Source organism: Tiliqua scincoides, chromosome 7, assembly GCF_035046505.1.
Source record: "Tiliqua scincoides isolate rTilSci1 chromosome 7, rTilSci1.hap2, whole genome shotgun sequence".
Classification (NCBI taxonomy): domain Eukaryota; kingdom Metazoa; phylum Chordata; class Lepidosauria; order Squamata; family Scincidae; genus Tiliqua; species Tiliqua scincoides.
Genome location: NC_089827.1, coordinates 43229646 through 43246948, shown reverse-complemented (window position 1 = coordinate 43246948; position 17303 = coordinate 43229646). Strand labels below are relative to the sequence as shown.

General features: G+C 45.0%; 1 protein-coding gene across 5 annotated transcripts in view; it reads right to left on the bottom strand.

Annotated features, from left to right (window-relative positions):
- Positions 1-6303, bottom strand: part of KDM5A (lysine demethylase 5A) — a 61371-nt gene extending 55068 nt beyond the window's left edge. For all 5 annotated transcript variants that reach the window (XM_066633165.1, XM_066633166.1, XM_066633167.1 and 2 more), the window contains exons 1-3: positions 5825-6303; positions 2125-2202; positions 708-830 (exon numbers count right to left, since the gene is read on the bottom strand). In XM_066633165.1, coding sequence (XP_066489262.1) covers positions 708-830; positions 2125-2202; positions 5825-6001 — 378 coding nt within the window. In that variant the 5' untranslated portion in view covers positions 6002-6303. The remainder of the gene's footprint in view (positions 1-707; positions 831-2124; positions 2203-5824) is intronic.
- Positions 6304-17303: the final 11000 nt, after the last annotated feature.

Here is a 17303-nt window from a genome sequence, read left to right as displayed (position 1 = left end):
GCCATATCCTATCTTCTGTGTTGGGCTGCGAAGCCTGACATGGAGATTCCAAAGTCTGTGCTGGCAAATTAGCCATTGCAGATTTGAGAAGCCCCTCTGTGGGGCCTGGGGCTTTCCTGGGGAGAGGGAACCAAAGTCCCCTTCCCCCGAGGAGACCTCTGGCAGCTCCAGCATTGCAGCTGGATACAGTAGTAGCCACTTTTGATGCCACTGCACCCAGCAGCCCTGCTGAGTATAGGATTGCACTGTCAGTGCAATTGCAGTGTTTAGTGCACAACCACTAAAAGATGCAGAGAGCGCCCCACTAGCATAGCTGCAATGAAAAGTTGGATAGGACTGGGCCCATCTTCTGATGTAAAACCTGATGCAATAATATTTGATTCTTCATACTTATCCATGCAGAATCTCACTGACCTAAAAAATCTAGCAATCATTTGCCTCAAGGATCAGACAGTGAAAAATGCAAGACACCAAAGATATTTACTCTGAAACACTAGCAACACTCCCACCATCACTTTTAAATCATATCAGACATCTTAAACCCAATTAGAATTCTATTTTCACTTTTCTCTTTCTAGATCCATATAGCTGTATTAATCCTTTAGCTCCCCTACTCTAGAATTATTTGCAAATTGCTTGTTAATCCATAACTCAAAAGGAACCACAGTTCAACACTCATGATGAAACCACTGCAGGTTCCCACTCACCTTGCTCAATGAATAGAGATCCAAGATCTTTCTCTCTACCACTGGGATTTTTAGTGTAGAACCTTGAAGTTCCCAGAACTTTGCCAGTTGATCTAAGAAGTCCAGCTTCACTCTAGTCATTGCCTATTAACAAACCAAGATAACAGATGGACATCATGGAAGTTAGGTATGAGAAGCATACACAGTTCAAGAAAAATAACAACCACTTGTTCATCTGTACCGCAGGTCTTTAAGACTAATGAGCAGAACAGGTCCTTTGAGGCTACTTATGAGTTGATGACAGAGCTGGACATCTCTGAATACAAAGCATTTACACCCCTTCTCTCTCATGAAGGTTTTTCCTTCAGGATGCTCATATGCTGTTTGCAAAGAAGCAAAAGGTCATGGGAAACTGACAAATGTTGCATGCTTGCACTGCAATGAAACCCATTATGAATAATTTGGGAGTACAATGAGACAAGCAACTTTTATACAGAGGTTTGATAAAAATTTTTAAGTTTTAAAAACCTTAGTAAGATATATTGTTAAACCTTAGTAAGATATATTGTTTAAAAAAACACTCCAAAGTCTTACATAACAATATAAAGATGAACTGAAGTTTAAACAGAGTCATCTCATTTTGGAAAGTAAAAGGCTTCATTTACTACTGAAACCAAAAACAGGGCCTATACTCACTAGAATTCATTACATTAGGATCACAACTAATGTAATCTTAGGATCATGGCTCAAGCACAGACATTTGAAAGCAATTTCCACAGGAACCAATGCAATTTAATTTCTGGGAGATATGTTTCAGATTGGAGTTACTAGACAATTCCAGTAGAAAATAATACGTTTTTGGTGTGATTTGTGGTAATGAAAGACAACACCTCTGAAATATTTTGTGCTATTTCACTCAAATCACGCCAGGGATGTGCCAGAGTGACTGCTAAGTCGCAAGGCAAGTTGTGAGTCTCCATGTCCCTGATTCGAGTCAACTCATGAGTCATAACGGGCAGCCATTGTGACTCATCCTGAACCACTATAGAGTAATTTTTTACTCAACTCTGAGTCATAACGAGAAATGAGTCATGGCACAAGTCAAGAGGGGTCAAAAAAGCAAGCAAGTATATATACACACACACAGTTGCAAGCATGCACAAAAGCAAGTCAGGACCAGAGTCTGTTCAAATCACTGGCCCCGAGTCACAAATCGAGTCCAAGTAAGTGACATCCATGACTCAAGTTAACACAAGTTGCAAAAAGAGCATTTTCACGATCTGAATCAAGTCTTTATGAGTTCCTATTCCAGAATCACGACAACACAAATTTTGAAAGGTAAGAGTTTCTGTGAGCTTTTTGAAACCCTTATGGAAAAACCATATCCAAAGCCCAAACAAGCTGGCCTAAAGTTTATGCCAACAGTTCAAAAGCTCACCTCCAGTTCATTCAAACGCTGAACCCGTGGGGTAAAACGGAAACTTTGTACATCACAGGCAAAGGGAGGCTGCCAATCCTAAAAAAAAGAAAAAGAAATATTTGCTGTAAAGTGGTTTATATAGCTCACAGTTTTTTTTAAATCAGTACGTAGCTGAGAATATTTAAACCTGAAATTATCTTAAGACTAAATTAGAAAAATGAGAAGGCTTTCAAGGAAACAATCACAAACTCATTTTAGGGTCAATAGGACAGTCTCACTTTTATTTCTGCAAGTCCATACATTCATGTTGTTGTTGTTGTTGTTGTTGTTGTTGTTGTTGTTATCTATTCAGTAGAGTCCAACTCTTGGCAATATTCATGCAGAGCAATTTAAATAAACAAGATCATAATTTCAGATTTTTAAAAAACCAAGAACTGGATGAGAAAGGCAAAGACACATAAAGATGCCTGCCATGGCTCACTGCTCAGAGCTAAATCAAACATTCAAAAACAATGTTGTGAACCGTGTTATTAATATTTGATTCAGCAACACAGTTCATTTTTCTAGGACATTACTATGACCCGGAAAACCAGAGAACTTACAAGTCCATGGAATACGTAACTAGCCAGTCATTTGTAACACTGACAACCTAAAAAAGAACTCCTTGCAACAAGCTATCAGATAACTTCAGGATTGTTTAAGAAAACATTAAAATAGGACACTGATTTTTATAACTGTTGCACTTACTATATAAACAAAATGACCTGAAATGCAGCATTTCAGAAAAACCTCATTCAGAACATCAAAGTTTCTGATGATATGAATGGGACAAGTTATTCATCATTGACTAAAAGGTTTACAGTGGTCATCTGCCAGTGCAACCTGCCCAATGTGGAGAAGTAAAAAGATGCTAACAAGCAACAAGTCATTTAAAAGAAAACAGAATTGTGAATGAGTTTTTTTGGCCATACTAGATACTTCACTCTAAAGAATTTAAGGTGATCCCAAAACAGGCGTCTGCTTCTAAGGCAACATACCTCAAATAGATGGATTCCTGAAACACACCAAGTCTACGGGAAAGCATGAAAGCTTTAAAATTTAAATGGCAGTTTTTTCCAGGACTTGGCCAACAATATACAAATTCTGTTTCCTTTCTTCCCTGCTTTAGGCACTGTTGTCATTTGATTGTAAAATTAAATTATATTTGAAAAGCCCATTGTGACTTGAAGTTATCAATTTCAAAACTAACACAGTGCTCACCTGCAAAATGTTTTATAAATCTTATTAATTGATCTAACTGCAAAATGTTCTAAATCTTACTAACTGATTTTGCAGAAGACTAGCTTGTCATCTCATCCAAACAATGTATTTTTTAGCATGCTAATGGCATTTTTAAATCTAAGTATGGCAACAGAACTGCAATTTTCAGTGTAGTCATTTTTAAAACGTTTTCCATAACAGATTGTTTTTTAAACTTCTACTTTGCAAAGAATTCTAAACCCCTTCATCCATGACTAACACTCCAAATATAAATACTTTATAAAGGTACTTATAGTCTTGTCTAAATTATCAGCAAGGGCTATGACTGGCATCCACACTACTGGCAGGAATGACCTTCTCCAATAACAAGTGTCATACATTTTCAAATAGGTTTCACTCATTTACTGCTACGCTATTTTACTATCTGAAACCATTAGTTGACTATCTGAAACCAAGAAATTAGTTTGATGTTGATGACAACAAACCATCTGATGACAGCTGCTCTCTCACTGACATGGGCTGACTCTTGCCAAAACCTAATGAATTCCTGCTTATCACATAGTTCTTAAATACATTAGAGCCTTGTCAAAAAAAAAAAAAAAAACACCAAGGGTGATAGCTATTGTTTCTTCCATCTCAAAGTTCAGTGGAACAGGAAGAGAACAGAACCTCAAGTAGACCACATAACCTCCAGAATTAAAAAGAACGACTAGAGGCACTGCTGCATAGCTTTCATATGCTGCCACAACAGTCTAGGAGATCAAGGAGTCTAGGAGATCAAACAGTCTAGGAGATCAAGTCTAGGAGGTCAAGGGAGATGGGTGAAATTCATATGATGGTTCAGTAGATGGATTCCACCCACAGAGGGGTTGTTCAAAAGGAAGAGCTAGGAACTTGTTAGAAGATTTCCCCAAAATTTGGTCACCTTGGGGTGACATTTGAAATAAGCCTTCAATACAGACTACAAAATGAAGTGACAAAGGAGAAAACAGTATTTTCACATTAACAGAAACTTGTAGAGAGCCAGTACTACATAGTATATGACGTCTATACAGCATCAGTTCCAGACTTAAAAAAAAAAACAGAAACATGAAAAAGGCAGTATGTGTTTGACTGCTTCAGATTGGCTTTCAACAGAGGCTTCTACATAACCTGTAGAGGCTCAAGGCAATTTTACAATGTAAACAGTCAATAGCAAAAATCATACAGTTATTTCTTTTAAAAATTATTTCACAAGGCTGGGTACTTTCCAACCTTAGGCCCCCCCTAAGTGCCGTCCCCCCCAAAAGTCAGCGCAATGCAACCTTCCTTGGACTACAGAAGGTTGAGACTCCAAACACTGGTTGTCTTAACCATCATCTACGGTAGCTTCCCACTGATACATGAGATACACTGCACTGGGGCCTCCATCCTCATCTATTCCCTCCTCACCCCTTCCTTTTCTCAGTGTATATATCTGCCTCTTTCCTTTTACTTATATTTCAGCAACACTTACCTTACTGTAAAACCAAATTAAAGCCAACTAAGCATAAAAACATAAGAGCCTGGCTGGATCAGGTCAAAAGCTAGTCCAGTCTCCTGCATCTCATAGTGGTTCACCAGATGCCTCAGGGAGCACACAAGACAACAGAGGTCCTGCATTCTAGTGCCCTCCCTTGCAACAAGCATTCTGAGGCAGCCTACTTGCACATACCCTTAACGGCTTGTAACCCGTGATGGATCTGTCCTCCAGAAATCTGTCCAATCCCCTTTTAAAGGTATCCGGACCAGATGCCGCCGCAGCCACCACATACTGTAGCAAGGAGTTCCACGGACTATCTGCACCCTGAGTAAAGAAATATTTTCTTCTGCGGGTTCAGACACTCAATTTTAGTGGGTGTCCCCTGGTTCTGCTGTTTTGTGAGAAGGAAAACTGCACCTCTCTATCCACTTGATCCATCCCTTGCATAATTTTGCGTGTCCCAATTAAGTCCCTCCCTCAGGTTCAAAAGTTTTGCTGTGTTTTTGACCTGATACAAGGAGCCGTCTAGGAGGCAATCTGTGTGGAGGCCTTATGGGACTCGAGAGCAAGTCAGAAGCACCGAGGGTGGGGTGGTCACATTTACTCGTTTTAGTCCTGCTTCCCAGGCGAAGCCTTCCAGGCCTGCAGTCAGGTGGAGCAGTGGATGGTGTGGACCAGGGACGTGCGGTGGGTGGGGAGGCAGGTGAGGCAGAGCCGTTCCACATGGGTTGTGGGTGCTTGGGTGCCTCCCACAGCGGCAGCAATTTTCAAAGGGCCCCAGTGGGGAGGCTCTGCCTCACCTGCCTCCCCACCCACTGCACGTCCCTGCTGTGTTCACCAGAGTCGGTGGGTGGGTGTGAGGTGGGGAGATAAACCCTCAGCAGCCCCATTCTCCCCCCCCCTCCGTAGGCCCTGGAGCAACAGCGACCAGGGCACCCACCCCCACTCCCCCCATACCTTGGGCGGCCTGATCTTGCAGATGCCGGTCTTCTCAGCCAAGGGTCGGATGCGGCCGATGAAGCCGAGGGGGTCGCTGAACTCCTCCCAGCTGGGCTCGAAGACGGGGCACTCGGGCGGGGGCACGAACTCTGCCACGTAGTGAGACCCACCGGGGCCGTCGTCGTCCCCCGACATGGCGGCGGCACCGACGCTGCTGCTGCTGCTCCTCAGGGGCCGGAGAGGACCGTGTCAGGCGGGGGGAGGAGAGGAGCTCAAGGATGGGCCGGGGGGCGGAGGGACATCCCGGGAGGACGCGAGGGTGAAGCTCCGCGGAGCCTAAGGGCGACGGCAGCGTCCTCGACCGGAGGGCCTCCCGTCTGTTGCTGTCCCCCTCCCCCCCTTGCGGGGGTTTGTTATTTTTCTCTTCTTTCCTTTTCCTCTCCTTCTTTCGGCTCACAGGAAGTGACGCGTCTCAGTTAAAGAGTCTTTTTGCGGAAGCGAGAGTGAGAATATCCCTCCGCCGGCACTTTAAAAAATGTAGTCCCGACCACCCCCTGCTGAGGCTCGCGCTGTCTCTCACACACACTGTGTGCTCCCCCCTCCCCCCGCGACAGGGCGATAGAGAAGCGAGGATGGCCACCGCAGAGGCGGCAAGGCCAAGGACTTCGAAGTCCGCGGAGGGGTACATGTAAAGTGAGGCGTCCCTGAGGAGAACTTCCGGTGCCGACTACCCGTTTCCCCCACTCAGCCTCCCTGTGAGCAAGCGAGAGGGAGAGATAGGGAAGCCCCGCCCCCTCATAGAATCTTCGCAGAACCCCGCGCACCGGCTCTCTCGCGAACTTCCCCCCTCACTGCTGAAAGCAACCGTCTTTCACACCGTCAGCCCCCCTCAACTGACAGAACACCTGGGCCCCGCCCACACTAACGGTTCCCAACGTTCGCTTCCAACGGTCCCGTGGCCACGCCCACTCGCTGTCGCCAGAGTCACCTCCTCCAACCGAAAACAGGACCTTGGCCCCTCCTATACACATTACATAAGAACAGCCCCACTGGATCAGGCCAAAGGCCCATCTAGTCCAGCTTCCCCTATCTCACTGTGGCCCACCAAATGCCCCAGAGAGCACACCAGATAACAAGAGACCTCATCCTGGTGCCCTCCCCTGCATCTGACATAGCCCATTTCTAAAATCAGGAGGTTGCACATACACATCATGGCTTGTAACCTGTAATGGATTTTTCCTCCAGAAACTTGTCCAATCCCCTTTTAAAGGCATCTAGGCTAGACGCCAGCACCACATCCTGTGGCAAGGAGTTCCACAGACCAACCACACGCTGAGTACAGAAATATTTTCTTTTGTCTGTTCTAACTCTCCCAACACTCAATTTGAGTGGATGTCCCCTGGTTCCGGTGTTATGTGAGAGTGTAAAGAGCATCTCTCTATCCACTCTGTCCATCCCCTGTCTGACAGCGCAATCCTATCCACACTTTCCTGGGAGTAAGCCCTATTGACTCTAATAGGACTTACTTCTGAGTAGACATGCATAGGATTGGGCTGTGAATCATAGAGTGGCTTTAGACATCCTCTTTCTCAAACATTGTAGCAGCAGGACCCACTTTTTGGAATGACAACAGGTCAGGACCCACCGGATGTGATGTCATTAACTTAGGAAGTGATGTCATGGCCAGAAGTGACATTATCAAGCAAGTGACATCATTAACACCCCCATATGACAAAATCAAATCAATTCAAGTACATTTAAAGCCTGCAATAAGTTTAAAAAGTTATTCAAAAGAACTAAAAACCTTCCCAAGCAGTTGCTGATCTGTTAAAAAAAAATTCCCCAAATATCCCAAAGGCTGCAATCCTATCCATACTTACCCAGGAGTAAGCCCCATTGATTGTCATTGATTAAAGCATATACATACATAGTAGCCTTTTAAAAATAAAGTTCTGTAACATTTCTCCAAATGCAGTAACCTACCATGGTGGCTCTCCCCTGGGGACTGGGGATAAGAATAGGCCCTCAGTTTGGCTGTACTTGTCATAAGAGGTGACTAAAAAGCCACTGGGTAGATAGATGGGACTCGTCAGCCTGGGAAGGCAGCTCATCTGAGAGAAGGAAAACTCTGATCCCAAACCTCCACTGCCTTGTGGCTACATCCAGTTATGGAAAAGGCTTCAGGAGTCAACCTCGAAGCAAAATCCGGAGCCGGAGTCCCTGAGGCAGTTCATGGCTGAAAACAGTCACGTTCTGGCAACTCCTGCGACACTGCTGGAACCAACCGTATTGGCCTCTGCCTTTCCATTGGACCATTCCCGCGATGTTGAGAGGGGGGATTTGCTGCATGGGAAACAGTCTGTCCTCCATATCTGCTTTACCCAGGCTTTGCGCACTGGAGAGGACACTCTGTTCCAGAACCACCATTCAGAGCGTGACACCATAGTCTTCCGAGACTGAAGGATGCCAACAAACTTCGATGGCCAGGTGACCTATAGCAGATAAGTAAAAAACTCTTTTTACTTGCCCCTCCCCAGGCTACCTGGTCACCACTTCCCACCTTAGCATGCAGTACATCATCTGTCAGTGCAGTTGCAGAATATAAAATGGTGGGGGGGGGGTAGGATTGGCCCATCAGTTCCCCACTGTGGCCATTCACACATGCATGTTTTTAAAAATGGTCTGTCTTGAAGTGGTAAAATTCATAGTCTTCCGAGACTGAAGGATGCCAACAACCATGGTGGCCTCAAGTCTAATATATTAAAAATAAAATACACATTGAAATGAATGAGCCACCTAAAATTGGCTCACAACCCACCTAGTGGGTCCCAACCCACAGTTTGGGAAACACTGGTCTAATGAATTGAATATGCATCACTTCAGAGTGCCAACATGGATGTTAATCACCCCAGCACCCCAGTCTTTTTTGCTCCAGTGCCTTCAACAGCAGCTTGCTGTGCAAAAATCAGTGCATGCAATTCGTTTGGCATGAAGAGAAGCATCTACTCCTGTCAGCGGGTGAAGCTGCTGCTCATGGCACAGATGCAGAGGCCAGTCAAAAGTTGATAGCCAGCCCAATACAAGAAGGGATGTTGAAGTCAGTAGTGAATTGAGACTCACATACAAGTTTATTTGAATACTATGCAATACAACTCATAAGAAAGATCATGCTACAGTGTCATAAACTTCTGAACCCTTGCTTACAATATATCCACAGTGACTGTGGTTTGGAATTCTCAAAGCTAGTGGCACTTGGAATAATTTCAAGATAACATTTTTGCCTGGTTACTTTATATGGAATAATATACATACCTTTGTTGCTTCATTCATCATTAACATCAATCTGCTCAACATTCAGAAAGTACCCACCAGGGCACATCACCCTGGGCACATCCTTTTACTATTCTTCAGTTTTTCAAGGTAGCAAGCAAGAACTGGGAAGAGACTTTTCCACCCAATATATAGTATGCAGTATCATATGAAAAGGCCACACTTACACAAGGTCACAATCTTCTCAATCAAAGTAATATGGAACAAATACCACTCCCTCATTCTAAATTCACAACTATTAGCAGTGTTGAGGACTGCATTCTATCTTATTGGCCATTTATTGGCCAATAATTGGCCATTTATTGGCTGGCTGAACATGCTTCTGCTGATGTAAAAAGCTTTACAGCTGGCACAAATTTGACAGCAACAGTATGTGTAGCCTGGCTGCAACCATAAGTTGCGAGCAGCCAGGTCTACACAAAGACAGATGCTGGATGCCCACCAGAGCAGGTATGGCACCACAGGGGTTGGAAGGGAGGAGGAGGTGGAACAGGGTATGGGCCATACAGAATGGAAAGGAGATGGGGGCAGAGAGGAGGGTGAATTGGACCTGGGAAGGGGCAGTTCAGTGGCAGCAGCACCTACTGAATCCTAACCCCCTTCCCAGTTCTAATCTGCCTTCATGGGTCAATGTGGACTTGTGCCAGCTATAGAGCTGGCAGAGTTTTAAGTTGACCCTTGGCAGATGCTGGGACTTACCCCAGGGCAAGGAAACTAATGTTCCCTTCCCCCGAAGAGGCCTTAACATGCTGAAACACCCTCATGGGATACAGAAGCTGCATTGGTGCCACTGCATAGCCACATAGGTCGTGTTAGGATTGGGTTGCCCATCATGTACTAAAATAAATTTCCAATTTTTCTAATTTGTAACCATTCTGTACATACAAATTGGTTAACACCACAGTTTTATACACATGTACTTAGAAGTTAGTCCTGTTGAGTTTGGTAAAACAAGCATCTGGGTAAACATGCAGAGGCCCGTGCTGTATGCTATGCGAAAATGGGGGGGGGGGATAATATGATCTACCAAGCCTAACAGAGCTCACCAGCCGTGTCCTGTGACTTCCCAGGTGTGTGCAATAACAGGTCAGTTTTTGCAGTCCCCGGAGGGCAGCAAAACCAGGAAGTTTGTCAGCCCTCTGAGTTGTCACACATGACTGCTAAACTGCATTTTTGGGCTTGGTGGTCTATGAGTTAAGCAGGCTTGGGCTAACTAATCCACACGATCAGTTTGCATCTTTTGCTTTCCCAAAGAAGCATTTCAGCAAAGCAAAGAAGCATTTCAGCATTTCATATCTCAAAAAAGACATAGTGGAAATGGAAAAGGTGCAAAAGAGAGCGACTAAGATGATTACGGGGCTGGGGCACCTTCCTTATGAGGAAAGGCTACGGCGTTTGGGCCTCTTCAGCCTAGAAAAGAGACGCCTGAGGGGGGACATGATTGAGACATACAAAATTATGCAGGGGATGGACAGAGTGGATAGGGAGATGCTCTTTACACTCTCACATAATACCAGAACCAGGGGACATCCACTAAAATTGAGCATTGGGCGAGTTAGGACAGACAAAAGAAAATATTTCTTTACTCAGCGTGTGGTCGGTCTGTGGAACTCCTTGCCACAGGATGTGGTGCTGGCGTCTAGCCTAGATGCCTTTAAAAGGGGATTGAACAAGTTTCTGGAGGAAAAATCCATTATGGGGTACAAGCCATGATGTGTATGCGCAACCTCCTGATTTTAGAAATGGGTTATGTCAGAATGCCAGATGCAAGGGAGGGCACCAGGATGAGGTCTGTTATCTGGTGTGCTCCCTGGGGCATTTGGTGGGCCGCTGTGAGATACAGGAAGCTGGACTAGATGGGCCTTTGGCCTGATCCAGTGGGGCTGTTCTTATGTAAAGGAAAAATCATCCTGAGTGACTTGTCTAGGCTGTTGGCAAGACAAGGTTCTTTACTGCTTTGTGACTTGGCTCACATTGAGTCATTCCCTTCCTGTCCTTTCCTCAAAAAAGAAAAGCTTCCAGTCTAGAATGAGTTCAGGGATTCCTAAAGTTTTACTTACTTTGAGCCCAATCCTATGAATGTCTACTCAGAAGTAAATCCCATTATAGTCAATTCAGCTTACTGTCAGTCGAGTGTGAATAGCATTGCAGCCTTTCTCCCCATCCCCCTCTCTTGTTTCTGCGATTGGACTTCATTTCCCAGGGAGCCCTCGAAATGAACTCTTCAAAAGGATAGCTGGATATATCAAGAGTTGTGATTGGACAAAAAATCCGGTCAGCGTTTATCACGCTCCTTCCGATTGGATGAATTTCCACAGCTGCAGGTCGCGCTGGTGTTTGATTTTTCCGTTGAAACCAGTAGCAGCATCAGCAGCGCCGCGAGTAGGAGTGTTGGAGCGGGAGGCTGCTTTTGGCAAGACCGAGGAGAAACTGGCAAGTGATGAGTGGAAAAGGCTAGCCTGAGAAGGGCTGACGTGTCTGGGAAGGGTACATGGAGGCTCTGCAAGGGACAGCTAGCCAGGCACCCCAGCTCGCTTGTAGCAGGGGTGTCCTGCTCAAAAGAGCTGTTGGACCAGCTTCCCTTCTTACCGCAGGGACATGGCATCCTTTGGCACAGTCCCTTCCCTCTGATCTTGGTAGGCCAGGAGGTTGAGAGTAGGGCTACAGTTTGCAGCGTGGTGTAGTTAGTAGAGGGCTGGACTTGGACCAGGGAGATTTTGCTTTGAATTCCTATCCAGCCACAAAGTTCACTAGGTAGTCCTGGACCAACCGCTGTCTCAGCCTAACCCACCCCACAAGGCTGTTGTGAAGAAAAAATAGGTGAGGGGGGTAACTATGTGTGCCATTCTGAGCTCCTTAGAAAAGGGCAAGATTAAGCCATTTCTGCCCAATGTTGCATATATGCAACAGAGACCAAATGTGTACACTCTTGGGCTGGGCAAAAATGGGTTAGATAAAATTAATGAAATGATACTTTCCATATATTTCCTACCAAAGTTCCTCCAACAGTATGCACTCAGGCTTTCATGGTCAGAGTTCGACTGTTTGTAATTACAGGCTTCTGAGGTTCTAGACCACATTCCATGTGATTTTAATCTCTCTGATGTTTTACCCTCACCTGTGAAGGGCATCATCAAAGGTGAAAAGAAATTAAAAACGGGTAAAAGCTAAAACCCACAGTACCTAAAATAAGCCCTAAAGTAGGAGGTTTAAAACCTACTAAGCGAAAGTTAAAAACATTCTCCCCATAAAATAGAACAGTCCACTCCCTCCAAAAGTGCACTCAGTTTGCTCTACCACCATCTTCAAAATGCCCTGCCATTTCAGTTCCCTTTCAAGCACACGGCTGGTCCACTTCCAAAGTCCTATATCGGAATTGCTTGTGGCCCCCACCATTCCTGCCTCCATATCCCTGCCATCCGAGGGCCCAATCCTATCAAATTTTCCAGCTTCAGTGCAGTCATGCTAATGGGCTGTGCACTGTTTCCTGCAGCAGAGAGGCAGTCACGGATGCCTCCTCAAAGTAACAAGACATTTGTTCCCTGACCTCGAGGCTGCATTAGGGCTGGATAAGATTGGACCCCAAGTTCCCGGTTTAGTCACTGCTGCCAATTCCTTACCTGTTTTGCTTGGCTGCAGACACTAGCCTGTTGCAGACCCCACCATCCTTGATAGCCTCACTGCTAATATAAAAGAAATAGGAGAGAGGCTGAAGGCTACAGTAGAAGCTGTTGGTAGGTCAGCTCCAATTAACAGGCATTGATTCCTAACTGGGAACATAGTTCAGTAATTTTGTGGGTTATGTGGTGAGGAGGTGCCAAGACTCCCAAGCATCTAGTAACCTTTACATGCTCTAGGGAGGAAAGAGAACTCTTGGGGGAGGAAGCTGCTAATGCAATAACCTGTACAGGCTTTTACCAGTGGACTTATTTCCTAAACTGTTACCTAAGGCAACTAGGTGTCTCAATCTTGGCACAGAGGCTGGGTCACATTCTGCCTCTGCCAGTCTAACCAGGCCAGTGGCCAAGTGTCTGTTTTTCCTCAGGGTCCCACCAAGCCACCTGAGATTCCCTTCCAAGGGTATTAAGTTCATCTTGGAAGCAGAGTGGGTCTCAGAAGAAGCATACCTCCAAATTGCTCAGTAAGCTTTATTCTCTGCCTCTTATTACTCTGCAAACTCCGTCAATGCTCCCATTACTACCTTGTCTTTGCATGCTGTAATTCCATCAGAACAGAGGTGGCTTGACTGCTTTGGAACCTTTTCTTATGCGTTCAGGGCAGCTGCCATGAACTCACTGATGTCTAAAGCTACCTATTTTGGGGCAGAAGAGCTGGCCGTTACAGACTACAACTTATCCAGGAGTGCCAGGGATATGCTGAAGAAAATTGCTCTGTCAGTAGCCTTTTCTGCAGATGCCACTCTTGTTTCTTGTCAATTTACTGCAATTTCTATGGCCTCTGCCTTAGTGGTTAGGAGAAATGCCTGGCTCTGACATTGGGATGTTGACGCAGGCAGGCTTCCAGGCCAGATTGGTTGTCCTCCCCTTTGAGGTGAATAAAACTTCTCAAGGGGCACTAGATCCCATTCTTGTTGAGAACAGGGGTAAGAGAGACATTTTTGCTCACCCTTCGAAAGGACAATTCCAAATATAAACACCACCAGTCCTTTCATGGTCACAAGCTATCCTTTCATCCCAAGGGTCAATTCAAGTTTAGATCTAAGTGGTCCAAATTTCAGCCCCATCATCCCTTGGACAGGTCTCCAAACTCTGCATCCTCCAGCCAGAGCTTGAAGTCTGACAGAGGATGCAACACCTGATGGCAGGCTTGCCTGGGAGTCGGCCCAAGTAGGTCAGCAGGACCCCCATCACATGTCTTCTTGTACTGATGGGGAAACAGAGATTAATATGTGAGTCTTCTTATGGTAATAAATGGGTAAATAATGGGCTTTCCTGTTCCTCAGCTGTTCAGGCTGAGGGTTTCTCCCTCTAAGAGCAAAGCAGAGTCGCCAGAAGATTTATTTTTTTATTTATTTACATTTTTATACTGCCCTTCCTCTAAAGAGCTCAGAGCGGTGTACACAGCTACTCTCCTCCTTTTGTCCTCACAACAACCCTGTGAGGTAGGTGTGGCTGAGAGAAAGTGACTGGCCCAAGGTCACCCAGGAAGCTTCATGGCTGAGAGAGGATTTGAACCTGGATCTTCCAGGTCTCAGTCCACCTCCCAAACCATTATACCACCCTGGCTCTCATAGAGCAGGCTGAATGGAAAATTCACAGCGAGGTGTTCTCATTGCTGAACAGGAGGTTCAGGCCACTAATGCTAGACTTGCTTTGTAAATCAGCACTGCAACCAGCTGATGAGACTCTTTTCCAGGGAGAGCTGCCAAGACTTGATGGGGATGGACGCCCTTCATCTCACTTGACCCAGAGGTGTTCTATATGCCTTCCTTGCTATCAGATGTCTTCCAAAGGTGTTACTAAAGATAACACTAGGAGGAGTTTCCAACCTTAAAGAGCTCTCAGCACACCAGCCTTTTCACCTTCCACTGAGGCTGAGCGGCTCTCTCAGGGTCCCATCATCCATCTTCAAATAGCAATGCTGCAGCTAACTGCATAGAGATTGAACGACAAACACTGTCTAAATTAAGGTATTGAGAACCAGTTCTCAAGACACTGATAGGAGAGACATCAGCAGGGTTTATAATTCTACCCAGAGGGGGTTGGTGGGCTGGTGTTCCCAAAACCAGGCCCAACCAGAGAAAATTCAAGTGAGCGAGCTCTTAAGAGTTCCTTTAGTCAGGTCTGGATAAGAGTCTGAGTACAGTCTCTCTGGTAAATATTGGCAATTTCATCTATCTTGGGGTATTTATCCTAAGGGTTATGTCCTGTCTTCCTATCCTCACATTAGAAAATTCATTAATGGAGTTACCTTGATCAACGCCCCTCACCAGGGCCCCTATGTGGGACTTAGGTCTAGTTCTCAAGGCATTAACACAGCCTCCTTTTAAGCCTATGGCTATCTACAGATTTTTTTCCTAGAAAACTGTCTTTTTAGTGGGAATAACATCGGCTAGATGGGTATTTGAATTGGCAGATTTTTCTATACCTAGGACCTGTGTCTGTTTCAGGTGGACAGGGTGGTTCTCCACACCAACCCTACTTTTCTTCCCCAAAGTTAATTCTGTGTTCCACAGATTTGAAGAATTTGTACTCCTGTCTTTCTGCCCAAACCCTTCAACCTAGAGAGCAGGATCAGGGGAGCTGCCTCAGGGCACAGTGGCTCATTCACCAAGGGATGCTGCTTCCTCTGTAGCATCCAAAGCGTTTCTGTCCTTGGAGGTGGTTTGTAGAGCGGCCATGTGCACCTCCCCTCATATGTTCATAAAGCACTACAAGGTAGATGCCTATACTTCCAGGGACTCAGCCTTTGCCACGTGCGTGCTGCAAAGCATAGTTTCAGATGCTTCAGGCAGCTTCCACCCTTGAAGAGGCACGGCTTGAGCATTTCCCATATGACAAGGACTGACCCTGCCATGGAGATCCCACTGGAGAATGGGGAGATTTGAGCTTACCTGTGAATTCCCCTTCTCAATGGTCTCCATGGCAGTGTCATTCTGCCCACCCTCACAGCCTGAAGCATATGAAAAAAAAAGACAGTAGGCACAAAACAATGGATGATAGAAGATAAGGACAAAACAGGTCCTTGTTAGTTCCCTGAGCTGGGGTACAGTATGGTCTTTTTTGGTTCAGAATGGTGAGATTTAGGTTGTCAGAGTTCATCAGGATGGCCTTTCAACACACTGGATTTCAAGGATGGACATCTACCCAAGCAAGCCCAAGACAGAACTGATCGGGGAAGGGGCCATCAAGGCTTTTGTATCTGGGGAATTGAGAGAGCCCCTCAGGAAGACTTTGTAACCTGACTTGCCTGCCTGAGGGGGAGGAGCTTCCCAGATGACAAGGACTGACCTGTCATGGAGACCACCAAGAGTTCGTTTATCTTTATCTTTATAAAGACCGTTTGTCTTTATTAATCCATCATGGGTTGCAGGGTTGAAATGTGGCATTCAAAATAGGGCTAAGTCCTAGTGATCCCTGACTTAAAAATCATTCACAAAGTGGCATGTAGGAGGACTCTCTCTCTCTCTCTCTATATATATATATATATATATCTCCTGTAGGCAAAGATACACCAGAGGATAGACCAAGTGTGCACGTGGTGGGAGGGAGAACTAAAGATAATGGAAATGCAAAAATAAAATGTGCTTTTGTAGTGTGAATCATAAATGCAAATTAAAAGCTAAAAATTCACTTGGCCTAAAAAGCAAGTTTGTCAAGTCTAGTTTTATACATGATTAAGACCAGGTAGCAGGGAATTCTGGAAAGCTGGATGGTAATGGATGAGATTTGTTTATTTATTTTCTATTTATATTTCTTCTACTCCTACAAAATGGTCTCACTCATGTTAAAATATAAAGCCACATAAAAGCAATAAAATAAAATAATTGTACAAATCCTAGGTAGAGAATCTCATAACTAGAGTTCAATGGCCTGATGAATAAGTATGTTTTTAAATGGCAGTTGGAAGCGAGGAGGCTCCTGAATCTTTTGCTGAAGGGAGCTCCACCTTGAGGGGGCCATTGCAGAGAAAGCTGTGCCCTGTGTACAAGCCTATACTGAGCATGTGGAGCAGGGTCTCCCTGAAAGATCTCATTTGACTGGTAATTTGACATGGCAAAAGATGGCCATTAAGGTATAAAAAAGGCTCCCACCTTAAAGGGCTTTAAAGGTAAGAACCAGCATCTTTGACCCAGAAACTGATGGGATTAAAGTTTTTCTTCCATTAATGGGGTCTGTTTCTGAAAAGCAGAGCACTGTCTCACATGGTGTTACCAGAGGTGCCATTGAAGAAAATTGGTATCGATTGACCAGAATGTGCAGCAAGAATGTGCCAATCAATGCAGAAAGAGGAGTGCTATAGCAAAACAGTGGTAAAGGAAACGGCATTATTGAAGGTATTACTGTTTAGCTCTTGTAGAATTGGAGTAATATCCTCCCCTGACTTGGCCTTCTTCAGGAGGCTGGCTGCAGCATTCTGCAACGGTTTCCAAATTACTTTCAAGGGCAGCCCTGTGGCTTTTGACCATATGCTTCATTGTTCTTGA